Source organism: Xyrauchen texanus, chromosome 17, assembly GCF_025860055.1.
Source record: "Xyrauchen texanus isolate HMW12.3.18 chromosome 17, RBS_HiC_50CHRs, whole genome shotgun sequence".
In the NCBI taxonomy this organism is placed as follows: domain Eukaryota; kingdom Metazoa; phylum Chordata; class Actinopteri; order Cypriniformes; family Catostomidae; genus Xyrauchen; species Xyrauchen texanus.
In genome coordinates this window covers 39,833,699-39,861,157 of record NC_068292.1, presented here as the reverse complement: position 1 = coordinate 39,861,157, position 27,459 = coordinate 39,833,699, and the positions used below count along the sequence as shown (strand labels likewise).

Sequence of the window (27,459 nt, the reverse complement as noted above, 5' to 3'; positions counted from 1 at the left end):
GCAACACCCCAGCAACGAACCAGAGCACACTAGCAACAAACCCAGCAACAATACAGATCACACTAGAAACTCTATAGCAGCAACAACCCAGAACACACTAGCAACACCTCGGCAACCAACCAGAGCACACTAGCAACACTCAGAACATACTAGTAACACCCTGGCAACCACACAGATCACACAAGCAAAACCTTAGCAACCAACCTGAACACACTAGCAACCACACAAAACACACCAGCAACACCCTTGCAACCAACCAGAATGCACTAATACACACCTTCGCATCAGTGCAGCAAGATTTGCACGTGCAAGCACCACTGACAATTTCTTCATAAAACTTGTATAAAATGAATACTAAATATAGAAAATTAGATGTAGTGTAGCATTAAGTTGTTTTTTCTTTTTAAGAATGACATTAATTAAAATCAAGGTCCAAAGAAATTGCACATACTGCAATATTCTCTTACTTTGGTTTTTATTTATTTATTTAATTATATTAAATTAATTATATATAGTTATGGACTCAACAGGTTGTATTTGAGCTTGATTTGAATCTAAGAACGTAAGAAAAATACATGTACTAAGTTGCAGAAAAATTGTAAATTGACATTCAAAGAAATTCCCAAACTTGTATTCCTATTCATACTTTTCACTTGTTTCACTGGAAATACTAAATACAGTATTTACACTCTTTCCAGGCAATCGAATGCATCACACAGGGGCGAGAGCTCGAATGGCCGCGTACCTGCCCGAAAGAAGTGCACATGCTCATGCAGGGCTGCTGGCAGAGAGAACCGCAGCAGAGGCTTGTCATCAAGGACATCTACAACAGGCTCGTAGCTCTTGTAAAGAACCCGCCCATCTATCTGGACATTCTAGAGTAGAGACTTGCAGGAACGAGCAAGGAAAGACTCGCTTCTGCCAGCAGGTTTGGGCTAAGGAGGAAATCAATGATGGGTTTGAATGGATGGAATTCAAGGACCTTTGTCTCATAATCAGATGTGCTGTATGAACGTTTCCCGAGTTTGTTGATGTGTATGTAAAATCCACAAAATCCAAGTGTACAAATTAAAAAAATAGGATATAAGAGAAACAAACTTGAGTGGTAACTTGCATTAGTGGACATTGGCCATTACTCCCCACTAAAGAGACACTATTTCTATATGAGGATATTGATGTCGGGGCCTTCCTGTATTATAATTAAAGATCATTAAAGGTGATGTGCGTAATTTTTCAGATGTTAAAATAGCCTACTTTCTTGCATCCCACTGCAGTACGCAGAGACATCTAACTATAAGTAAGCCATTGTAGGTTGATTCCTCCAAAAAGCGTAAACATTGTAGCCTTGTCGCTTTCAAAACATTGCTCTGTTTATTTGAGCATCCTGATACAGCAACATTGGTTCAGCCAGTGCTGTCAGTTTTGGGTGGGACTATAGATTTTGTCTGACCAATGTCAGACAACCTATTTAAAAACAGTTATTTTTGCAACTCTATTTGGTGACGCTAATGACACAGAAATTGCACACGTCACCTCTTTTGTTTAGTTTTTTCTTCCCTTTTCTCCCCAATTTGAAATGCCCAATTCCCAATGTGCTCTAAGTCCTCGTGGTGGCGTAGTGACTCATTAGGCGCTGAAACGTGTTCGGGGCTCCAAACAACCCGAACAGAAATGTCACAAATTGGTGTAATCCGAACGGTGTGGAAAAAGCAGTTTTTTCTCGGACATTGGAGTTAAAGAGTTCTGCCAATACCCCTTTGTTAAGTCCAGCGTCGACTAAAATTGAGCCACGCCCAACCGATCGAGTAACTCATCAATTCGCAGCATTGGATAGAAATAAACTGGTGAGGGTGAGGTGCGTGCATGGTGACATTCACAAGTATCCAGTGGTTACTGTTGAGATACGATTCAGGGTTGCATCGAGTGACGCAGGACACTCAAACCAAAGAGGTTACAACTCAGCTGTTAGTACCGAAGAGCCGTCGGGAAACACTCTTCCAGGCAGCTCACTATAATCCAATGGCCGGCCACTTAGGTCACGAAAAGTCTTTGAACCGTATAATGGCCCGTTTCTTTTGGCCGGGCATTCACGGGGACGTTCGCAAGTGCCAGGAATGTCAGTTGGTGAACCCACCGGCCACCCCAAAAATGCCACAAACGTGTTACAGCGGACACCTTGCATGTATGGAGGCTCACGCTATCCTCTCACCACGCACCCCACTGAGAGCGAGAACCACATTATAGCGAACACAAGGAGGTTAACCCAACGTGGCTTTACCCGCCCTAGCAACCGGGCCAATTGGTTGCTTAGGAAGCCTGACTGGATTCACTCAGCATGCCCTGGATTCAAACGTGCGACTCCAGGTGTGGTATTCAGCATCTTTACTTGCTGAGCTACCCAGGCCCCCTCACCTTTAACTATTATGTGCAGTTTCTAAATAATTTATCTTTGAGCAAAGACTTTGAAGTTTCTTTGATTTTAACGCTGTGCCAAGTTGACTGCATTTCTTTTCACAGTATCTTGTAATTATGAATATAGTACATCAACCTCTTGATCTAAACACGCATGTATTGTGCATCTTTCAATGCTTAACAGCAACTTTCTATTCCTATTACTTGTTTTATTTGCCATATTAAAAACTTTGACAAGGTCAGCAACAAAACAACATTGGAGACACATGGGCAGTGTTTGGATTGGAATGGAATACTGTATACTGCACAGTATACACTGTACTGGCAAGTATTTTTTTTAAATAGAATTATGTTTTATGTAATGTACTGTAAATGTTTCTAAACGTTAAATGCTACATAGGTCTTCATGTTGTAATGTATTCCATGCATACAGAAAACCTACGAGCAGTATGCTAGTCTGCTATTCCAAAAATGGCCAGAATTTTAGCATGATACTTGTGGAAGAACAGAGGTGGTGTCAATCAGTCAGTTACGTATATCTCATAAAGCATGTTAAGCTGCAAATGTCGGCATTTATGATTTCAGTCTTTCGTTAATGGGTGCGTAATTTTTACATACTGGTTGTGCCTCCTGTACATAAGCTAGCAACTGAATTGTATCATGTTCTCTCATTCATTTTGTGTTTAAATGTTTTTCAACTCTAACTTTATCTAGTGGTTTAAAGACTAGATATTTATTTTTTATAAATCTTGTATGCCTCCCAATGTCATTAAGCCAATGGTTAACATCTGGGAATCGTACATCAATAACTGCCACAAACCAACAGTTCCTGAAAGCTACAGTATAATTTGCATCATTGTACAAATAAATGTAACATATTGTTTTGTTGTTGTTGTTGATGAACAATGTACAAAATCTGTATTAAACCTGATTTTATTCAATCTTTTGATTTGCAGCTTTTAGACTACTGTTCATCCCAGATTATGCCTATTGATTATGCACTATTGTATTCAAAGAAAGCACTCACAAAACACAGCAAAATGCAGAAGTGAGAATCTGAAGTCAATACTGGATGTAAACAGCATCTACAACATACCATACACTTGTGTTTTCATAGTGAGCTAATTACTGTATAATAAATACAAACTAACCCTACCCCATAAAAGAGTAGTCTACCCAGAAGTTACAATTCTGTCATCATTTATTAACTCACCCACATGTCGTTCCAAACCATCTGACTTTCTTTCTTCAGTGGGAAATCTTTATTTTTGGATGAAAAATTCCTTGATAGAAAATGTTTCAGATTTTATTTTTTAAATACAACAACATAATTTTCTTTATTTATGAATCATTTTTACTTCGAAGACCTCCCCAAAGGAAGTTGAATTTTAGATGTTGCAAATTTACATTTCAGGACAATTATGTCCACTAAGTACATTTACATTTACATTTATTCATTTGGCAGACACTTTTATCCAAAGCGACTTACAAAAGAGGAAAACATCAGCGAATCATCTTAGGGAGACAGTGGTACGAAAAGTGCCATACTGCAAAGTTTCACTATCATCAGAATAGTATACAAAACAGATTTAAGTGCAAGATTTTTTTTTTTTTTTGTGACCGGTTAAGTGCTTTTGAAAAAAGATGTGTTTTAGCCATTTTTTGAAGATAGAGAGTGAGTCAGCTTCACGGATTGAGTTGGGAAGGTCATTCCACCAACGTTTTATGATGAAACTGAAAGTCCGGGAAAGTGTTTTGGTGCCTCTTTGTTTTGGTACGACAAGGCGACGTTCCTTAGCCGACCGCAGGCTTCTGGTGGGAACGTAGCTCTGCATAAATGTTTTTAGGTATGCTGGAGCAGACCCAGTGACTGTTTTGTATGCCAGAATCAGGGCCTTGAATTTAGTACGTGCATGAACCGGCAGCCAGTGGAGAGAGACAAAGAGTGCTGTAACATGTGCTCTCTTAGGTTCATTAAAGACCAGACGTGCTGCTGCATTCTGGATCATTTGCAGAGGTCTAATTGCACATGCAGGAAGGCCTGCAATGAGAGCGTTACAGTAGTCCAGTCTAGTTATGACAAGGGACTGAATGAGCAGTTGTGTGGCATGTACAGAGAGGAAGGGCCTTATCTTCCTGATATTGTACAGTGTAAATCTACATGATCTTGCAGTCTTTGAGGTGTGGTCTGTGAAATTTAGCTCATCATCAATGGTTACCCCTAGATTTCTGACCGTTTTGGAAGGTGATACTGTAGTTGCACCCAGCTGCACGGTGATGTTGTGTTCAACAGCAGGGTTGGCTGGAAAGACAAGGAGTTCGGTCTTGGCTGGGTTGAGTTGCAGGTGGTGTTCCTTCATCCAGGCTGAGATGTCTGCTGAGAAGTATGGCTATATAGTATAACTTACACAATATAATCACAAATTAAATGAATTAAAATAACAGGAAAGGTTGGAAGGGATTCCATAGCCTTAATCAAACTACAATGAAGTGTTTTAAATGTAAAATAAAAATAGAAAAACTGATATATTACTTGCGCTATTCGAGGATCTGTACAGAAACCAACAGATGGACACAAGAGATGGTGGGGAAAGTGACAGACGGAGGTGAAGATGAAAGCACAACATCATTCTTCCCATTACAGCAACATACTGTTCATAGTGAGAAAAAAATGTCCATTGTTTTATGAAGTCTGTCATATATTACAACAAAACAGCTGTTTTAGTCTCCAATCATGACACCCAATAATGAAAATTCTGTCATCATTTACTCAACCTCATGTCACTGTCCAGGGTGCTCCAAATACTGAAAAGAAATGGGGAATGGGCCTGTCCAAAAAAGATAAAAGGACATGTAAAAGCAGATTATATCGGGGGGGTATATCACACATAAATCTCATGAATGCTTTAAAGACTTGGAAGTGCATAAGTAATGGGTAGAATTGTTCTGATATTTATATAATGTTTTTTGTAATTTTATGATCTCGACCACCTCATTCGCATTATAAAAAAGTCTCCTTTTGTGTTTCACAGAGAAAATAAAGTCACACAAGTTTGGAACAACATGAGGGTGAGAAAATGATGACAGAATTTTCATTTTTGGGTGAACTATCCCTTTAAAACTTTAATAGGAATAGTACAGAACAAACATTTGGTTATTTTAATTTAATATTTCTCTGATAAGGAAACTAATGTTTATCATACATGAATTGAGGGGGAGATTATTGTAAAACAAATCAAAATGATATGCACAGGACCAACAGACTACACATTTATTTTGCCTGAAATGTCAGCATAGAGACTCTAAAGAACTGTAATGCGTTCTTTAATGCTATTGCTGCCTCTGTGGTGTCTAAACTCAATTCTCTCCGGTCATTGTGTCTGGACCACAATTCAATTTCACTCTTTTTCCAGGCAGTGGTAGTCGCCATGTTCATATTATGTTATATATATATATATATATATATATATACATTCTAAATTGACGAGTGTGATGTACAATTATTATTTTCTGAGATTACATACAATAACGCACAAGTCCAAATTTAAAGGTGCCGTAAGCAATTTGTGTATAAAATTGCATACAAAAATATCCCTGAAATGGATGCAATGAAATACAGTGCAGATTCTTTGTTTAACCAATCAGAAGACATGGAGGTGCTTTCTGCCTGTCAATCATTCTGTGCGTTCAGACGGTAGCCCATAAATGCAAATGTGGGTATCTGCAGGTAGCTTGCAGCGTCAGTTTGAAAGGTGTCAGTTTGTCGTGTGATAATAACACTATTGTTAGTAACTCTATGTTACCATTATATGTTCAGTGTAGGTGGCATGTTTAATTCATTCACTACTTACCTATCACTTTAAGATGCTCTCCTGCTCCATCTCTAATTGCAAAAAGAATATTTTTTGGCCATAACTCTTAAATCTTATGCCTTGCACTCAAGTGACTTATATCGCTGGATGTGCAAAATGGCTATCTCCGATTTCATATCTTTAATGAAATTTTCAGATTTTTCGCAAAATCAACTTTTGCGAACTAGTCCTAGGCCGTTTGACTGATCGGAACCAAACAGTGTAGAAAGAGTCCCAATATCAATAATTATTAGAACTTTCGATTGTCAAAGTTTGTTCCCCCTATGTATCCCCTTAAAGTTAATGTCAATGTCTGTTCCCCCTATGTTTCCCCTTAGGTTAGGGTCGAAGTTTGTTCCCCTATGTTTCCCCTTTGTCGAAGTCTGATCCCCCTATGTTTCCCCTTAGGTTAGTTTCTAAGTTTGTTCCCCCTATGTTTCCATTTTGTCAAAGTCTGAAACCCCTATGTTACCCCATGTTTCCCCTTAGTTTAGTGTCGAAGTCTGATCCCCCTATGTTTCCCCTCAAAGTTAATGTCAAAGTCTGTTCCCCCTATGTTTCCCCTTAGGTTAGTGTTGAAGTCTGATCCCCCTATGCTTCCCCTTTGTCAAAGTCTGTTCCCCCTATGCTTCCCCTTTGTCAAAGTCTGTTCCCCCTATGTTTCCCCTTAGGTTATTGTCGAAGTCTGTTCCCCTATGTTATTTTAAGGTTAGTGTCAAAGTCTGTTCCCTTATGTTTCCCCTTAAGTTAGTGTCAAAGTCTGTTCCCCCTTTGTGTCCCCTTAGGTTAGAGTTGAAGTCTGTTTCCCCTGTTTAATGTTTAACTGCCCTAAGGGAACACTAATCTAAGGGGAAACATAGGGGGAACAGACTTCAATACAACACCTGGCATGACGGCCTGAAGTTCAAAATGTGAACAGGTGAGTGGAAATGAATTAATATTCATTTTCAAACTTTGTGAACACCATGTAAAAACAACGACAACATATTCAAAGGGATTTCAATCATTTAAAGGTGTTTTATAATTTCCACATGCATGTGGAAACGTTGTTTTTAATTGAAGCAGACACAGACTGCTATGAGCTAACTAAACAACCAAAATAATATGTTTTCATTAAAATTGTGATGTGTTTTGGTGATTTGGATGTGTTGCACTGTATTGTATGTCTGCGATGGCAAACTTTTGCAGTTTCCCCTTTAAAGTAGTAGAGTAGTTTACACTAAAATGGCACTAGTTTGCCTAATTTAAACCAGCCACGTGCTAATAACCACATAATTAACCTTGTACTGAACACAGAATCTTATTGCTGATGATAATATGCAAGAGCATGTGAGGTATCATTTTAGGAAACACATTGACTACATTGGGTAATCTGAGAGTGAGGTTTATTGCCTTTATAAGAATATTTAAGTAAGAATAATTTGGCAAATTTATTAAACTAAAAATATACTTTTAATAATGTGAGTTTAGTGTCATTCTTGAAGGTCAATAATATTAGTAATATTTATTTTCTTTCTCTTGAAATTATTTTAGGCAGAATGTTAGCCTCAGTCACCATTCACTTTTATTGTACAGAAAAAAGATGCAATGGAAGTGGATGGTGACTGAGATGGCTAATATTCTTCCTAACATCTCCTTTTGTGTTTCATGGACGATTTCTGAGTATCGAGAGCTCCTAGTTTCACAAATCCTTAGCATCCTAGAAATACATTTTTTTAACTATTATTGTTCTATTATAATTCTAAAATAATTGTTACACAAAGAAAAGTGAATTATGCTATTTATACAGGTGAAACATCGAAAAATTAGAATGTCGTGCAAAAGTTCATTGATTTCAGTAATTCAACTTAAAAGGTGAAACTAATATATTATATAGACTCATTACAAGCAAAGTAAGATATTTCAAGCCTTTATTTGATATAATTTTGATGATTATGGCTTACAGCTTATGAAAACCCCAAATTCAGAATCTCAGAAAATTAGAATATTGTGAAAAGGTTCAGTATTGTAGGCCCAAAGTGTCACACTCTAATCAGCTAAACACCTGCAAAGGGTTCCTGAGCCTTTAAATGGTCTCTCAGTCTGGTTCAGTTGAATTCACAATCATGGGGAAGACTGCTGACCTGACAGTTGTGCAGAAAACCATCATTGACACCCTCCACAAGGAGGGAAAGCCTCAAAAGGTAATTGCAAAAGAAGTTGGATGTTCTCAAAGTGCTGTATCAAAGCACATTAATAGAAAGTTAAGTGGAAGGGAAAAGTGTGGAAGAAAAAGGTGCACAAGCAGCAGGGATGACCGTAGCCTGGAGAGGATTGTCAGGAAAAGGCCATTCAAATGTGTGGGGAGCTTCACAAGGAGTGGACTGAGGCTGGAGTTACTGCATCAAGAGCCACCACACACAGACGGGTCCTGGACATGGGCTTCAAATGTCAAACGTCTTACCTGGGCTAAAGAAAAAAAGAACTGGTCTGTTGCTCAGTGGTCCAAAGTCCTCTTTTCTGATGAGAGCAAATTTTGCATCTCATTTGGAAACCAAGGTCCCAGAGTCTGGAGGAAGAATGGAGAGGCACACAATCCAAGATGCTTGAAGTCCAGTGTGAAGTTTCCACAGTCTGTGTTGGTTTGGGGAGCCATGTCATCGGCTGGTGTTGGTCCACTGTGCTTTATTAAGTCCAGAGTCAACGCAGCCGTCTACCGGGACATTTTAGAGCACTTCATGCTTCCTTCAGCAGACAAGCTTTATGGAGATGCTGACTTCATTTTCCAGCAGGACTTGGCACCTGCCCACACTGCCAAAAGTACCAAAACCTGGTTCAATGACCATGGTATTACTGTGCTTGATTGGCCAGCAAACTCGCCTGACCTGAACCCCATAGAGAATCTATGGGGCATTGCTAAGAGAAAGATGAGAGACATGAGACCAAACAATGCAGAAGAGCTGAAGGCCGCTATTGAAGCATCTTGGTCTTCCATAACACCTCAGCAGTGCCACAGGCTGATAGCATCCATGCCACGCCGCATTGAGGCAGTAATTAATGCAAAAGGGGCCCAAACCAAGTACTGAGTACATATGCATGATTATACTTTTCAGAGGGCCGACATTTCTGTATTTAAAATCCTTTTTTTATTGATTTCATGTAATATTCTAATTTTCTGAGATTCTGAATTTGGGGTTTTCATAAGCTGTAAGCCATAATCATCAAAATTATATCAAATAAAGGCTTGAAATATCTTACTTTGCTTGTAATGAGTCTATATAATATATTAGTTTCACCTTTTAAGTTGAATTACTGAAATTAATGAACTTTTGCACGATATTCTAATTTTTCAAGTTTCACCTGTATATCAGTCGGGAAAGCACTGTAGTAAATAATGTAGTAAAGTAATGAGTTTTATTCATAGGGGCGGCTGTGGCTCAGATTGTAGAGCGGGTTGTCCACTAATCACAGGGTTGGCACAGGGTTCAATTCTCGGCCCACACGACTCCACATGCTGAAGTGTCCTTGGGCAAGACACTGAACCCAAAGTTGCTCCCAATGGCAGGCTAGCTCCTTGCATGGCAGCTCTGCCGTCATTGGTGTGTGACTGTGTGTGTGAGTGGGTGATTGGGACACAGTGTAACGCACTTTGGTAACCTCTAAGGTGCAGACCGTTTACCATTTATTCAAACAATCATATTTTTCACATTTTTCACTCATGGTACAAAAATAATTCCAAACTGACAATCGAAAAAAGGTGCCATTTTGATCAATTCAGATCACATATTATACTTCCATTCAAAGGGAAATACATTTATTAAAGTACAAATTTAAATTACAAAGTGAATGTCAAAGGACTCAATTCTACATCCATCACAAAATTCTAGGACCTTTTAAAAACTAAAATTATTATTATTAAGTGTCATTGGTGATTTTAAGTCCTACATTGTAACATTAAAGGGTTTTCAAAAACACAGTTTCCAATACTGCAATACATTCATCTGGGCCAACAAAAACACAGGGATTGGGACACAAATACCTTTAACATTTCATTACTTTTCAAGCATAGAAAAAACTATTGTCACCTGACACATTCAAATCTAAACCTCTTTGAGCAGAAGATCAGGCTACATTAGGAATGGAGCTGATAAACACAAATACTCATATTTAATAAGGTGTTCTGCTGTCAAACTACAAACAGACATGTGGAAAAATGCAGAAATGATCCATCACGGATCATTTAAACACCTACAATTGCTATTTAATCCAAGATCCCTTTCATTAACACTAACTAAAATGTCATTACCACCACGTGATCGCCCATCAGAGATTGTTAGAAAAGGTTCTGCTAAGCTGACTGAAAATTAATTGGACAGAATTATAAACCTACATACCTGTCCTGCACCATAAGGTCAGATTAAAGAAAATAAAGTACTCTAAGGGCAAAGTGACAGGTCAGAGATTAACAGCTTATAGCCATAAACAGTGGTTAGATTGTTTTTTGAGAACAGTTCACACAAAAATTAAAATGATTTCATCATGATTTTATTCATGTCATTCCAAACTCCAATAAAAAAAATTCTGTGGAACTGAGAAGTTATTAAGAATGTAATGGCCGCTCTTTTCCATGCAACTACGTTTAAATGGAGACTGGAGCTTTGAAGCTTCAAAAAGGTGCAAAAAAGTTGTCCATGTGACTTTTGTCCCATATTGCAAATATTCTAAAGTAGTGTCAGAAATGAACCTTTCCGTAAAGGAATTTGGATTTGCATTTTCCCCTACAGAAACATCTTAATCTTCATATTCAAATACATTCATTTAATCAATTTGACATAAGTTCTATTATCCATAAAATGAAATCAAATCATATCTTATTTGATAACATGTATAACTGAATTACATATAGTATATTAAGAACTACATTTAAGATGTTATTATATAAGGTATATCTACTGTAGCTATTTATATTTATAAAAAAACATCACAGGGGCATTTTCTGCCCCTACATTTTCAATTTCAGGGGCATTTTTTGCCACTTTTGGTTGCATTTTTGCCCCGAGCCCCCCTAAATTTCTGACCCTGTTCTGAAGTCATACAATAGCATTGTGTGACCAAAATGCTGACCAAAAAGGTCGTTATTCACTTAAAATCTTGACATAAATCTCTCCTTACCACATTCACAAGAGAAGAGAATAATTGTTTTGAGATCATTCCAATAAATTGGTTGATCTGGTTCACAAAACTGATTCGGTTCTCAAGTTCACCTTACTAACTGACTTCTTCCACTTAAGAAAGAAAGTCATAACGGTTTGTAACAACATGAGGGTAAGCAAATGATGTCAGAATTTTCATTTTTGCATGAACTATCTCTTTAAGAGCAGCAAGTAACAAGCATAAGGCCAATGAGCAAAATGCAACATAAAGAAGAACTTGTTTTGAGTTCTGCACTCCACCAGGGTATAAAGAAGGCATTTGAACTGACAATAAGTATTTCAATATAAAACCTTGCTTTTAGGTCAACGGAGTATATTGAATGTCATAGGCCTGTAATGAACAAAACAATATCACAGTAAATCAACCTGATGCAGAAATGGACACAACTCAAGTTATTCATAACATACCATTTCGCTATATGACGAACATATAAATGACTGTGAAGAAAACTCCAGCGCAGCCCCCATGAGATGCAGAGAGTAGAATGATGCTTAAATGAGCAATTATTAGACAAAAACTTAAAGAACTATTTATCCTTCACGAAGCTGAAACATTTTTCAGAGAAATAGTCCTTTTTCCCCTCAACTAATTAAAGTTATGTACTGTATCTTAGGAATTATTTATACAATTAAAAGAAAAGTGGTCCAGAATTGAAAGATAAAACAGGAATGACTGTAAATCATCAAATGGAGACTGACTACCCACCTGTCAGTAGTTTTAGCTTATAAGATTTTCACCATCATTAGTTTTGAGATCACCATATACAAAAGAATGAGATCACTAGTGAAAATCCTTCTATTTATCATTTTTCATATTTTGTATCATTTTCCCCATTACAAAATATATTATCAGCATAACAATTTGAGGAAAGATATGTTTAAATGAATTAAATAATTGTATTGTATTTAGTATGTCCCCTCTATTGCTTTAGATAATGATGATAGCATGCACTCAAGCTGGCTTATTTTACAACATAACTTTTTATTTATTATTATTTATATATTAAACTTTCCTGGTTTAAATGTTCAGTGTGGTCTCAGACTTTTGGACCCCACAGTACTTTGATATGAAACACATTGTAAAACCTTAAAGACCAATGCAATATAATGAATTATATTAATGAGGTCATTAATGATGATATTAATGTAAATGTAAAATCCCTGACTAATGCTATTCAATAATTTTCCTAAAATAAAAACACTGCTGTTAAAATATAAGACATAACATTTAATATTCGCGTCATTCACCCCTCGACCTTTCATGTCAGTAAATAAAAAAAGGCTCAATGGTTAAAGAACACCAGAAAGGTCTTGATTATTTTCAGGGTTATCAGCAGAAATAATAAAAACAAATAATAAATAATAAAATAATAAAAATACAAATAATAAAATTTTTTAGTTCAATGCTTTAGTACAAATATAAGCAACACAAATATATTGCTTATATATCAGTGAAAGTGACTGTATACGTTTGCTATTAAAATGTAGAAAAAAATAATCTGGAATAGCCAAGCACACACTAAGACCAAAGCACATCGCATCAGTTTTTTTAGTTGCCTGCGATAAGAAGTTCACATAGCAGTGTGTGCCCTTTAGTCTTGTAGTGTGTCCTTGGCTAAAGGTGCTGGTATACAATTAGCAGAGGTGTTGAGTTCTCAGTGGTTTCTGAGTTAAATGTTACTCCTCTTTGCTCTCATGGAGTGCTTGTTGTGAGTGGGTGGCACTAGGGGCCAAAGTACTTTGGTGGGTTGTAAGCAGTAAACTGGCACTAAAAATCCCGATGATGGCCACGTTGAGCAGGACACCCAGAGTGAGTGCTCCCAAGGTACCCAAAAAGGAAGGTAAAGTCGAGTGGGATATCAGCCACCCTTTGCGAGATGTCATGTCCGCTAAAACTCCCTCCATCTGGTAGTGGGTGCCCACCACTGCACATATGTGAAAGAGCTGGTGACTGTGACCTTGAAGGAGAATGAGTGAAAAACTACAGTCAAAAGAACCGTGTGTGAAGTGCAATTCAAAGCCACCTGTGCAAACCTTTATACTGTCAAAACCAAGGCTTCAATCCAAAACCTAGTGAGCTGCCTACACAGACAGCACGTGACAGCACGTGGAAAAATGAAGTATACCCCAAAAGTCCATTTGTAAGGATATCTGTACAGATTTGTTTAATGACAAAAATACAGGAACCAAGATATGCTATTCCCTCATGTTTTTTTTTCTCTGGTTCTATGACTTAATAAATCAGGGAGTTCAGCACTTGTTTTGCTCTTTTGGCATTAAAACTTGAGCAGGATATGAACTATAGTATATATGTATAATATGTATAACAAATTTTCACTAGTTACAATGCAAAATTCTTGATTTCAAAAATGGAATTACTATTGAAAATACGTATTCTGTACTTCAGTAAATACACTTAATTATACAATTGAATAATAACTGGTAAAAAAAAAATCCAAATTTTTAGTATCTGGAATTTGGTTATCACTAGTGGCAATGTAAATGTAATTTACACTGGTGGACAAAAGTTTGGAATAATGTACAGATTTTGCTGTTTCGGAAGGAAATTGGTACTTTAATTCACTTTATAGTACTTTAAGTGGCATTCAACTGATCACAAAGTATAGTCAGGACATTACTGATGTAAAAAACATCACCATCACTATTTGAAAAAAGTCATTTTTGATCAAATCTAGACAGACCCTATTTCCAGCAGCCATTACTCCAACACCTTATCCTTGAGTAATCATGCTAAATTGATCATTTGGTATTAGAAAACCACTTGCCATTATATCAAACACAGATGAAAGTTATTTGGTTCATTAAATGAAGCTTAACATTTTCTTTGTGTTTGTTTTTGAGTTACATTTACATTTACATTTATGCATTTGGCAGACGCTTTTATCCAAAGCGACTTACAGTGCACTTATTACAGGGACAATTCCCCCGGAGCAATCTGGAGTTAAGTGCCTTGCTCAAGGACACAATGGTGGTGGCCATGGGGTTAGAACCTGTGACCTTCTGATTAACAGCCCTGTGCTTTAGCCACTACACCACCACCACTCCAGTTGCCACAGTATGCAATAGACTGGCATGTCTATAGGTCAATATTAGGTCAAAAATAGCAAAAGAAAAGAAGAAAAACATTGTTTTGAGGAACAAAACAAAGGTGTACACTACAGTCTTCAAAGATAAAGGACAGAAAGAGATGTGGAAGGCCAGATGTACAACTAAACAAGAGGATAAGTACATCAGAGTCTCTAGTTTGAGAAATAGACGCCTCACATGTCCTCCGCTGACAGCTTCATTGAATTCTACCCGCTCAACACCAGTTTCATGTACAACAGTAAAGAGAGGACTCAAGGGACCAAGACTTATGGGAAGAATTGCAAAGAAAAAGCCACTTTTGAAACAGAAAAACAAAAAGAAAAGGTTAGAGTGGGCAAAGCAGCACAGACATTGGACAACAGATAATTGGAAAAGAGTGTTATGGATCTTAACCCCATTGAGCTTTTGTGGGATCAGCTAGAACAGTGTTTCCCAACCACTGTCAGGTGTGGCGTGGAAAATTATCATATTCCACAAAATAAATAAATGCACGAAAAAATAATAATTTCAGGGATACCTTTCTGAGAAATTCGCCGTTTTGAAACCATAATTGGTCACTTTTGTGATTGTGAAGAGCAATGATTAATGTGCAAATGTAACTGATATTTATATGTGTTAAGGGTCTTTCACATGACTCGTGTCAGCGCAGCAAAATACTTTGAAGTCTATGAAGTGACGTCACACCAAAGTGTTTTTCACACACACGTTTTTGCTTCAACAATGAAGAGACATTGAATGTCTCATAATTTCTTTTAATTAAATATTACCTTGTCGTTTACGAATATCAGAGACCCCAGTTATTGAACTCATTTAAATTCACCAAGAAAATGCATAGACCTAAACATAAACGAGTCCTTTTATTACTTTCTGCTATCAAAGCAACTGCAAGCTTTTTTTCACTCTTCCAAATACATGTTTTCAATGTTTATTGTGCACGCCTTTTGCTTTTTTACGTCAAACTCTTAAAATCGCCCCTCTGTGACGCTTTCTGCAACTCTTGTTATGTGGAGGGCGATGTGGCACTTGATGCTGTGTTCAGCCTCCAGAACCAAATTAAAACTGCTACGAGAAGTCGTCTGTCCGAGGCAAATACGCAAAATCTAATGACAATGACCTCAGCATCAGTCTCCCTTGATGCATGATTACACACAGGTGAGCACAGGTGAGTTTAACTCGATGCGGACCAGGAATAAGGTTTCAGTTGTCGATTGAGTTCTGTTCAGTTAATTTTTTACGTGTTCTGTTCATATTTTAACCATATGGCATTTAGAAAACAGAGTTTCAATGCTTAATACGGCGATACAAAACATGTGCATTCCTGGTGTAATGTGCAGGATTGTGCATTCCTGTGTAACTCGGGCACTTGTTGTTGCCATCCTGTACCTGTCCCACAGGTGTGATATTCGGATGTACGATCCTGTGCAGATTTTGTTACACGTGGTCTGCCACTGCGAGGACGATCAGCTGTCCCTGACTCTCTGTAGAGCTGTCTTAGGCGTCTCACAGTATGGACATTGCAATTTATTGCCCTGGCCACATCTGCAGTCCTCATGCCTCCTAATGCAGCATGCCTACGTTCACGCAGATGAGCAGGGACACTGGGCATATTTATTTTGGTGTTTTTAAGAAGAAAGGTCTCTTTAGTGTCTATGTTTTTATAATTGTGACTTTAATTGCCTACCGTCTGTAAGCTGTTAGTGTCTTAATGACCGTTCCACATGTGCATGTTCATTAATTGTTTATGGTTCATTGAACAAGAAAACGTTGCGTTTGTTAACATTAGTTAACACATTTAATGACCTTACATGAACTAACAGTGAACAATTGTCTTTCTATTAACTAACATTAACTAAGATGAATAAATGCTGTAATCAAAATATTGTTAATAGTTTGTTCATGATAACTAATGCATTAACTAATGTTAACAAATGGAACCTTATAGTAAAGTGTTACCAAGATTGCAGTATATATTAAAGTTCTCAGTCGCAACATTAAGAATAAAATATTATTGTATCGCAACCCATTTACATTTACATTTATGCATTTGGCAGACGCTTTTATCCAAAGCGACTTACAGTGCACTTATTACAGGGACAATCCCCCCGGAGCAACCTGGAGTTAAGTGCCTTGCTCAAGGACACAATGGTGGTGGCTGTGGGGATCAAACCAGCGACCTTCTGATGAACAGTTATGGGCTTTAGACCACTACACCACCACCACTCGCCATATATCGGAGCCCAGATATCGATATAAATTTGTATCATCAGGACCTTCTTGATTCCTACCCATACTTCCTATGTAGGCTGTAGACAACAAGGCAGCTCAGTAGGTTTTTGAATAAGAAAAGAAAACAACTATACAATCATTCAAATGAGCTTCACAGCCAATCAGATGAGGCACAGAAACATACCGATGTAGTCAAAGCGACCAGGAGCCAGTCTCTCAGGGAAATGAGAAGCAAACAGAAAACATGTGAGAAACGCAAAGAGCAGATGATCCGAGTGGCTGGCCAGCGCTTCACTGTGGCTACAGCTCCCCCAACAGTACAACAGCATCTATACACACAGAGAAAGAGGAACATGTTTACGAATATACTCATTCATGACTACAGTGTAAACACAATCATAGTTTACATAAGCACTTGGATTTTTACATGTACAAAGAAGTGTGATTGTACTTACTCGGTAGAACAGAGGGACGCTATCAAACAGGAAGGGAACAACAAATGCAGCCGTCCGCATGATTTTACTTCTGTGTGGGAACTGCAGCTCAATAAACCTGTAACAAATTCACCTTGAAAATTCTTTTTTTTTTTACAATAAATAGATCCTGTTTAACATTCATAGCTATATTCATTTTAGCTGTGAATAGCCACAATTTAATGAACTGACATTAACATTAGACAACAAAACACATTAAGTCACTTTATTAGTGAATCAATAAATCATAATGAAAAAAATCTGAACCAATTATTAATATTTAAACAATCATTTTTAACTAGATTTGTACATTTTCTGAAGAACATGTGAGTGGCGCATGGCCGTGCACAGTTTGTGGTGTCTTTAATGTCTGAACACTTTAAAGGAATATTCCGGATTCAGTACAAGTTAAGCTCAATCGACAGCATTTGTGGCATAATGTTGAATACCACAAAACATAAAGATGGAATAATAGTGAGGCACTTACAATGGAAGTGAATGGAGACAATATTTGAAAGGGTTTAAAGGCAGAATGCAAAGCTTACAAATGTATAAATGCACTTACATTAGTTACAGTATCTCTTAAAACCTGTGCATTAATTGAGCTTTAAAGTTGTTTAAGTTATCTTTTTTTACAAGTGTTTTAGGGTTTATGCCGTCATGGCAACAAACTTGTAAAATTGGACACAACTGTACACAAAAAAGGTTGGGAAGCAATTTTTATCACACTAAAATCGTGTGGCTATACTTTTAAAATAGTGAGTATTTGACCATTTACGGATAGGCTCCATTCACTTCCATTGTAAGTGCCTCACTGTAACCAAGGTTTTTGCTTGTTTGTTTTTGTTTTTAAAAAAGGGGGGATGAAATTAAATTTTTGTGGTTTATCAACATTACGAATAGCATCTACTCGCTTTATTATTATCTCTGTCTTGTTGTTGTATTATTTGAGCAATGGAAGCTTCTGTCACCAAGACAAATTCCTTGTATGTGTAAGCATACTTGGCAATAAAGCTCATTCTGATTCTGATTATGCAACAAATACTGTTTACAGAGCTTAACATGTATTGAACACGGAATATTCCTTTAAAAATCTTTTAAGGCTTTAAATCCCAAACCGTAAGCCTAAGCAAAGTAATAAGAATGCTTGCATTAGCAAGTTCAGCTACTAATCCCCTGAACTCAACAACCAATTAAGCTCTTATTCAAATTAATTAATTGATTAAAATGAGTGAAACCTTTTGTGCAGCGATCATAATGTCTGACAGATCAGAACAAATAACCGTCTGTGTGAGAATTTAAGTTACATAATTAACACATTAACCTATAAATACTCTAAAGTGTCAGGTTTAATTCTGAGTGGGGTTTTGAATGGGGATTGAAATGACATCCTGCATAAGCCTCCTGTAATTGCAGGCTTAGTAAATTAGTCAATAGTCTTAATTACACCTTGAAGCGACACTCACCTGGAGTAACAGGACATGCTAGTACAAAAGAGCGTGTTGAAGACGGCGATCGGCACAAAATACTGGTGAAGCCAACTATTTACCCAGCAGTCGGGCATCACATAAGATCCGTAAGCGATGGCACAGCCTGAGGCCCATAAAAGAGTACAACATAAGTTAACATTTCTATGAAAAGTGAAAAAGCATTACTGAAGTTAAATAATGCAAATCTTCATTGGGATATCATACTGAGTTTCAAGAGCACATGTTTTCTTTAAGATTTGCTAAAAGCTGCATTCTTGGTTAGTTAACTATGGACCTTTTGTAAAAGAAAGCAGCTTGTTAAGTAGATCAAGGCAGATCTAAACAAGACTTCCAGCAAAACTATAACATTACAATTTGTGGATAATCTTCAAGCAATCCACACTTACATGTCTGAACGCCTTGGTATCAGTAAACAAAATAACAAATGGAAAAATGCTACTAGATTTTTCCACAAAAAATATTTTTGTAATGACTTTTAAACTGTAATATTTAATGGGTGTATGGGTATGTCTGGAACAGCATATTAACATACATCTATTACAATTTTTGCAGTATATAGTATGTATATTGTGCACAAGAAAGACATTGTGTATGACAACATTAGACCAAAAAAATTAATAAATACAATAAAAAATAAAAAATGCCAAAAATCAAGCTTTTGGATTAAAAACGTAAAATAACCATATTTATATTATTAAAAAAATATTTAAGACAATTGTTTTTAACATTTATGCATTTCAATGTCATAAGAAATTTCCATCAAATTGAATTGTGTAATTTTAAACAAAAATAAATAATATAAAACTTAACATTTCAAAAGAAACATTTATTTAAATTTGTTAAAGATTACTCAATTCAATTTGATGGAAATTTGTTATGAAATTGAAATGTGCATCTAAAAAAATCCATGCGATTATCTAATAAGCCAATTGTGTGGCAGCAGTGCATAGAATCATGTAGATATGGGTCAGGAGCTTCAGTTAATATTCACATCAACCATCAGAATGGGGAAAAAAATTGGATATCAGATTTGGATCATGGCATGATTGTTAGTGCCAGATGGGCTGGTTTGAGTATTTCTGTAACTGCTGATCTCCTGGGATTTTCACACACAACAGTCTCTAGAATTTGTTCAGAATAGTGCCAAAAACAAAAAACATCCAGTGAGGGGCAGTTCTGCAGATGGAAATGCCATGTTGATGAGAGTGTTCAATAGAGAATGGCCAGACTGGTTTTAACTGACAAAATCAAAGGTAACTCAGATAACCACTCTGTACAACTGTGGTGAGAAGAATATCATTCTGAGATGCAGGTTGGCTCAAGGGGGACCTCACAATATTAGGAAGGTGGTTTTAATGTTGTGGCAGATCGATGTGTGTATATATATATATATATATATATATATATATATATATATATATATATATAAGATATTTATGGTAGCCTGTAAGAAAATTTACTCAAAATGCAGGATATTGAACAGCTGGACATTCCATTCATTTCAGTATATAGATGATAGCCGTGTCCATAATCATATGAACAGAAATACTGCAGAAACATGTTTACTTTTTTAAATGAAAGTTTTCTTTATACAATTTTTTCCAATTGAAAGAATTATCAATTCTCTAAAGAGAACTTTATTCTTAATGTTTAAAATGTACATTCAGAAATCACTCACTCACTGCAAGGTCAAGAGTTCGGCTCAGATTATATACATTTATATTTCCCACTAGCTCTTGAGTTGCCTGAACAATATATGTAGCTCTTTAACTTTCACTCTGTATCAGTGCAGACTTTAAAGGTTTTCCCTGCAGTGTTTGCTTTCTTTTGTTGAAGTCACACAAAAACGTTAACTGCATGTTAAACACTCATTTCCTCTAAAGCTCATGGTTTCCATAACCTCACATCAACCGTCCAAGACGACTTCATTTCCTCTGCCCTCCTTCAGGAATTTCTCCGACATTACATCAGGTTTAAGGGTGAATCTCACAAAGTTTGTCCAGAACAGCTCTGGGTTTTATTTTACCCCAAAGTCCTCCCAAAGAAAAGCACAGAACAATTTTAGTTTGCATTAAGGAAAACTGAACCGTACCGAGACTGTACAGGCTGAGAGCTCCGTAGTCGAAGAAGTAGCAGATGTGGCGAGTCTCAGGTGACATGGTGCTGAAGATGTGGGCACAGCTGGAGGTGAAGGGGTACAGGCAGATGAGAAGCATATAGACCAGCAGCGGCCAGGTGTAGCTCTCAGACAGGAAGTCAAGGGTGAAGCACAGCACACTAAATCGCCAGAGGAAGTACCTGTAGGTCAGGTAATACACAAGGCATTTATGTTGAGCAAGTGAGCTGGTGTTTAAATGTATTTTCTTATTATGTCTTTAATGCAGGGCCAAGCTGAAGTCACATATAAGCGATTTTATAATGACTCTAAATGGGGCTTATTTAATCAAATGTCAACAAAAATGGTTTAGGATATTATACAAAAATATGTTTTGTCTTTTGTTTTTAACTCTAATGTTACATTTGTGCCATTTTTGCCCTGATGCAGCCAGCCTTAATGTTTTGTTATAAATAATCATATTTTTGGGTTTGCGTCCATCAAGTTACAAACAAAAGAGAAAATTATCAAATGAGATGAAATTTCATTTGTGAAGTATTTAATTCACTGGATAAAAAAAAAAGAAAAGCCATTGCTACAACATACACTCACCTAAAGGATTATAAGGAACACCATACTAATACTGTGTTTGACCCCCTTTCGCATTCAGAACTGCCTTAATTCTACGTGGCATTGATTCAACAAGGTGCTGAAAGCATTCTTTAGAAATGTTGGCCCATATTGATAGGATAGCATCTTGCAGTTGATGGAGATTTGTGGGATGCACATCCAGGGCACAAAGCTCCCATTCCACCACATCCCAAAGATGCTCTATTGGGTTGAGATCTGGTGACTGTGGGGGCCATTTTAGTACAGTGAACTCATTGTCATGTTCAAGAAACCAATTTGAAATGATTCGAGCTTTGTGACATGGTGCATTATCCTGCTGGAAGTAGCCATCAGAGGATGGATCCATGTTCTCGTTCTGTTTACGCCAAATTCTGACTCTACCATCTGAATGTCTCAACAGAAATCGAGACTCATCAGACCAGGCAACATTTTTCCAGTCTTCAACTGTCCAATTTTGGTGAGCTCTTGCAAATTGTAGCCTCTTTTTCCTATTTGTAGTGGAGATGAGTGGTACCCGGTGGGGTCTTCTGCTGTTGTAGCCCATCCGCCTCAGGGTTGTGCGTGTTGTGGCTTCACAAATGCTTTGCTGCATACCTCGGTTGTAACGAGTGTTTATTGCAGGCAAAGTTGCTCTTCTATCAGCTTGAATCAGTCGGCCCATGGATGTTTTTCCCTTTTCACACCATTCTTTGTAAACCCTAGAAATGGTTGTGCGTGAAAATCCCAGTAACTGAGCAGATTGTGAAATACTCAGACCGGCCCGTCTGGCACCAACAACCATGCCACACTCAAAATTGCTTAAATCACCTTTCTTTCCCATTCTGACATTCAGTTTGGAGTTCAGGAGATTGTCTTGTCCAGGACCACACCCCTAAATGCATTGAAGCAACTGCCATGTGATTGGTTGTTTAGATAATTGCATTAATGAGAAATTGAACAGGTGTTCCTAATAATCCTTTAAGTGAGTGTATAAACATTTTATTTGTTTTCCAGCAAAAATAATAAGATTATGTTTAGGGCTGTCTAGCAGCTGCACATCATCACACCATTAGCTGGGTAATTCCCAGCCAATCACATGTAAGCTGTTGCTTTATAAGTCTGCTCACGATCTATTACATTGCTGTTTCAATGTGCTAACATAGCAACCTCCACCACCCCACCACCACCAGTTGAGTCCCGTCCTGCACGGGGTAGGCACCTCGCCCCTGCCTCCTATCTCCGGCAGGATATGACGGTTCCGAGTACTACAACTTCGGACCCGCCAGACGGGGCCTACGCCAAAGAGAGACATTACTTTTCTGTTTTATATTCATCAAATAAATGTCATCTAAAATTTCACTCAAGTCTGCAAGTCTTCCTGATAGAAATATATATACATTGACAGCAATTCATTTTGCAATTTAAATGCATTCCTACATTCTGTATGCGCTATTTTTAATTGTCAGTCAATGTTCTTATGCATCAGACAGATGCTTTTGAAGCGTCTCACTGGTTTTCGGTATGATAAACGCACGTTTTTAGAACCCTGTGCTAAGTTAAAAGCAGTTCAAACATTGAAAATCACATCCCGAGATCCCTGCATTCTGTTGCACTTCATCCAGCTGGTAAGAACGCATCCCGTTGACCAGACCTCATTCTGTAGTCATGCTGCCTGTGAGGTTCACTGAGGCACACTGACTGCCCCCTATTGATGCGGCTCATAAAATCACAAAGTTACATGTAGGCCTACGTCAAGCTTGAATTGCTCTGATGGCTGAAAAATATGTACTTTTTTACGTACAGGTCTGGAGGATGAATAATTGCTTATTTTTTTTTTGAGCATGTTATTTTGTATTGATATTTTTTTTTTATAGATATTATAATTCAACACGTTAAATTGACAGCCCTTATTGTGTTATATACTGTTAAAACGTGGTCACACTACACAGCGTAGTACATTCAAACGCATCTGAATGCATGAGACCGGAAAAGCAAGTTCATGCAAAGATATGTTGCGTTCTAATGCATACCAAAGTTCAAGTTTGGCGAACTCTGAACTGCGAATTCAGTGACAAGAAGACACGTGGCCAATAGAAGATCTTCACACACTGTCCTCTTGGCTCAATACAAATAATACATATTTCAAAGCTGCACATTATTTATAGTTGCAGGAAAGTGAGAAAAATAGAACTTTTTGAAGATATTGTTATTTGTAGTTTATTAATTACTAAAACCAGAAGCCCTCCAGAGTAACATCATATCCTGTTCATTTCAGTCTCCACAATAATTTTGCATGCTCAAAGCCTAATATAACCATGGCTTTATGGTGATATAAAATTATTTATGCCATGATATAAGATTTAGGTCATGCCACTGACCCCTACTTGGACATAGTATGAATAATAATGTGTTTAAAACCTTTGCAAATCTGATCTTGTATAAAAGTGTCTGCTTATAACCCAGATAATAAATGCATAATTAACCACCTTAACCAAAAGCTTCAAAGCTGACAATCTGTTAGTTTTGGGCATTAAATAATTTAACTGGACACTTTACCAGGTTGGCAGAAAGTGGGTCCAGATATTAACCGTCTCATTGGTCATCTGAAAACTGCTGAGAAGGCAGTCCAGGGCTGAGCTTCTGGGATGGCGGTACCCAGACATGATGCTGTCCTCCCGAAACACCTGCAAGACAGCAATTGGAGATCCAAAACACATGCAGCCATCTGCAGAATCATAACAATATATGAAAATAATAAAAGACACCACAGTTTAAAGGAAGAGTTCAGCCAAAAGTGAAAATTTTCCCCCAAAATACTCATCATTTATGGACCACAAAAGGATTCGTTTTGCAGAATGTTCAGGCTGCTTTTTCCCATACATTTAAAGTAGATGTAGATTTATAACTTCATGCTTTCAAATGAACAAAAAAAGCACAATAAAAGTTAAAAGAAGCCATTATTCGCTGAAAAACCGAAAGAGTTACATGGGTTACTTTTATGACTTGGCAGCCACTATCACCATCCAAAAAGAAGCTTGAACATTCTGCTAAACAACTTGTTTTCTGAAAATGTTTATGAGAATATCATGTATTTGGAATGATGTGGCTGAGTAAATGATGACAGAACTTTCTTTTCCTTTAATATACTCATCTCAAACAAAAAATGTATCTAAATTTTAATCTTAAAAAGAGTTTGTCATTACAGCACAAAATTCTTAAAAAGAAAAGAAAAGAAGATTACATCATAATTGAAAACGGTGTCATGCACTGCCTGGTGCCACTTATTTGTCCTCTGACATAATAGATATCCCAGGGATTTCTCTTAAAGGGGAAATGATTTCTATGCCACTAGTTGTACCAAACAGAATTGCAATTGCTAGTCTTTTATAAGAACACACGCAAATTGAAGATAAAATGAAGTTATTTATAGGAGTGGGAAGGTAACTGGCAGCATAATATTATAGCGATATCTAGGTCACTGTATGATATTATTGCGATTCTTTATTCTTGGTGTATTGAGATTCAAAATGTCGATATATTGCGATATTTTTCTCACTGTTTCTCATTATTCATCAAAGGTCTTCCGAGCACTGTTCCCAAATCACCAAATACATTATTAAATTAATATAAAATGCCAAAAACAATTGCCATCTGAGAACATATAAAATATTAGTCATGCAGTCCTTGCAATTTAAAGGGGTAGTTTAAACAAAATGCAGCCTAATGAGGGGTGAACAATGTTTTTTGAAGTTCACTAAACATACAGTGCAGTGGCTATAAATAGTCTACTAACCTCTGTTAAAACTGCAGGTTAAGTAAAATCATGTCAGAACTTTTTCCAACTTTAATGTGATAAATGCGATCAACTTAAATAAAAGATAAAAGACTTACCTGGCTGCATAAGTGTACACACTCTTATATAATGGGGCATGTGACTCTGTTTGGAATTGACCAATCACATTCAAACTTCAAAAAGGAATTATAATCCTCCAGTCATCAATTAAGTGAAGCTGAGTAAGCCTGAATAAAAATCTGCTGTTTCAGTAGAATGTTCTTGGCATCTTCTTGGTTGCATCTTACTGCTTGAAGCCATGGTCTGCAAGAGCTTACAAAGGATGTGCGGGATCATTGTGAACTGATAACAATCGGAGAGAGGTACAAAAGAATTTCCAAAACATTAAATGTGCCATGGAACATCGTGAAGGCCATCATCAACAAGTGAAGAAAATGGGGAACCACCGTGACATTCCAAAGAACAGGGCGTCCATCAAAACTTGATGGAAAAAAAAACAATAAGAAAACTTATCAGGGAGGCTGCCCAAGGGACCTACAGCAACATTAAAGGAGCTGCAAGGATATCTGGCAAGGACTGGCCCCTCACTGCATGTGCCAGATATATCCCATATTCATATTTCTGGGCTTTGGGGGTAGGGTGGCATAATGGAAGCCATTACTCACAATTTTGTCAAAACATAGATCCAATCACACAAAACTATGTGGCAAAATGTTTTATGGTCTGATGAAACCAATGTAGAACTTTTGGCCATCATTTTAAAAGGAATGTTTGGCACAAAAACAAGACTGCTCATCACCAAAACAATAGCAATAACCAATAACACAGTGAATAATGGTGGTGGAAGCATTGTGCTATGAGGCTGCTTCTCTTCAGCTGCTAGTGGGGCACTACTGAAGATAGAAGAAGTTATCAAGGATAGTGCCAAATATCAGTCCATTTTGGCATAAAACCTGCAGGCCTCCATTAGAAAGCTGAAGATGAAGAGGAATTTCAACCTTCAACATGATAATGACCTTAAAGGGTAACTAAACCCTAAACCAACTTTTTTTAGTTAATGATCTGTAAGCATGGGGCTTTATTAGTACTGGTCATTGATTCAAGTAATTTTTTTGACATTTGTGTATAAAGTGTTTTAATTCTACAATATATGGTGTAAAAACGTCTGAGTGCTGCCCTCTTCAGGTTGAACGGTGGCTACTGCAGTTGCATTTTCCTATTGGCTGTTTGCGGTACTTCGTGACGTAAGCGGTGACAGCTGACGTAAGCAGGTTCCAGCTCACCATGCCAGATTCATGTACATGTCGTCTTGCGACCGTGTGAGGAATAATAATAACATAGAGTCTGACAGCAGCTGTCAATTAATCCGTCACTACGAGTCTCAGGTGCCCCCCAGCACCGCACTCGGTTCGTTCCCTCAATCCCCGCCAGGGTCTGCCCACTTTTCCAGCATTTTCAAATATTTCTAGTGGGTGGAGTCAGACTCTGAGCAGGTGTTTAGTTACCCTTTAAACACAAATCTAAGTCAACAAAGGAATAGCTTCAGAAGTTGATCAACGTTTAGGAATGGCACAGTCAGGGCCCAGACTTAAATCCAATTGAAAATGTGTGCAATGACATGAACAGGGCTGTGCACAAGATACCTTGTAAAATCTGGAGCTGTTTTGCAGGAAAAAGTTTGAAGAAATTGACATATCATATGTGCTAAGTTGATAAACTCTTATTCAAAAAGACTGGCTGCTGTATTAAAAGCAAACAGTGCTTAACTATAGTATTAGTTAAGGGGTGTGCACACATATGCAACCAGGTTATTGCAAGTCTTTTATTGTTATCTCTCCTAAAAAGTGTCTGTTTGATGTTCACTTGAATTTGGTTGATGGCATTTGTCACATTAAAGGTAGAAAAAGATCTGACATGATTTACATCTCAAAAACCTGTAATGTGTGTGTATATATATATATATATATATATATATATATATATATATATATATATATATATATAGTATATAGTAGCTAATATCAAGTCCTTGCAACTTAAAATCAACTTCAATAAACTAAAACACTAAAAAACAAATAAAACTGTAAATTGTAAAATGCTTTTTTGTTTTTTTGGTTTCTGGATCTTTGAGATCTATTTGGACATAACAATGCTTGGACATTAAAATGACAACAGGGTTTGTAATGGGTCAAAAATGGTCTCCGGAGGTG

At 37.2% G+C, this 27,459-nt stretch overlaps 2 protein-coding genes across 3 annotated transcripts in view; one reads left to right on the top strand and one right to left on the bottom strand.

Moving 5' to 3' along the window:
* Positions 1–938, top strand: part of LOC127657476 (high affinity nerve growth factor receptor-like) — a 37,742-nt gene extending 36,804 nt beyond the window's left edge. Inside the window, exon 17 of the mRNA XM_052146285.1 lies at positions 699–938. Within this exon, the coding sequence (XP_052002245.1) occupies positions 699–884 (186 nt within the window). The 3' untranslated portion in view covers positions 885–938. The remainder of the gene's footprint in view (positions 1–698) is intronic.
* Positions 939–9,908: 8,970 nt separating this feature from the next.
* LOC127657489 (membrane progestin receptor delta-like) overlaps positions 9,909–27,459 on the bottom strand; it is a 34,586-nt gene continuing 17,035 nt past the window's right edge. For both annotated transcript variants that reach the window (XM_052146301.1, XM_052146300.1), the window contains exons 3-8: positions 24,013–24,140; positions 20,845–21,050; positions 18,729–18,855; positions 17,245–17,341; positions 16,974–17,118; positions 9,909–13,413 (exon numbers count right to left, since the gene is read on the bottom strand). In XM_052146301.1, coding sequence (XP_052002261.1) covers positions 13,133–13,413; positions 16,974–17,118; positions 17,245–17,341; positions 18,729–18,855; positions 20,845–21,050; positions 24,013–24,140 — 984 coding nt within the window. In that variant the 3' untranslated portion in view covers positions 9,909–13,132. The remainder of the gene's footprint in view (positions 13,414–16,973; positions 17,119–17,244; positions 17,342–18,728; positions 18,856–20,844; positions 21,051–24,012; positions 24,141–27,459) is intronic.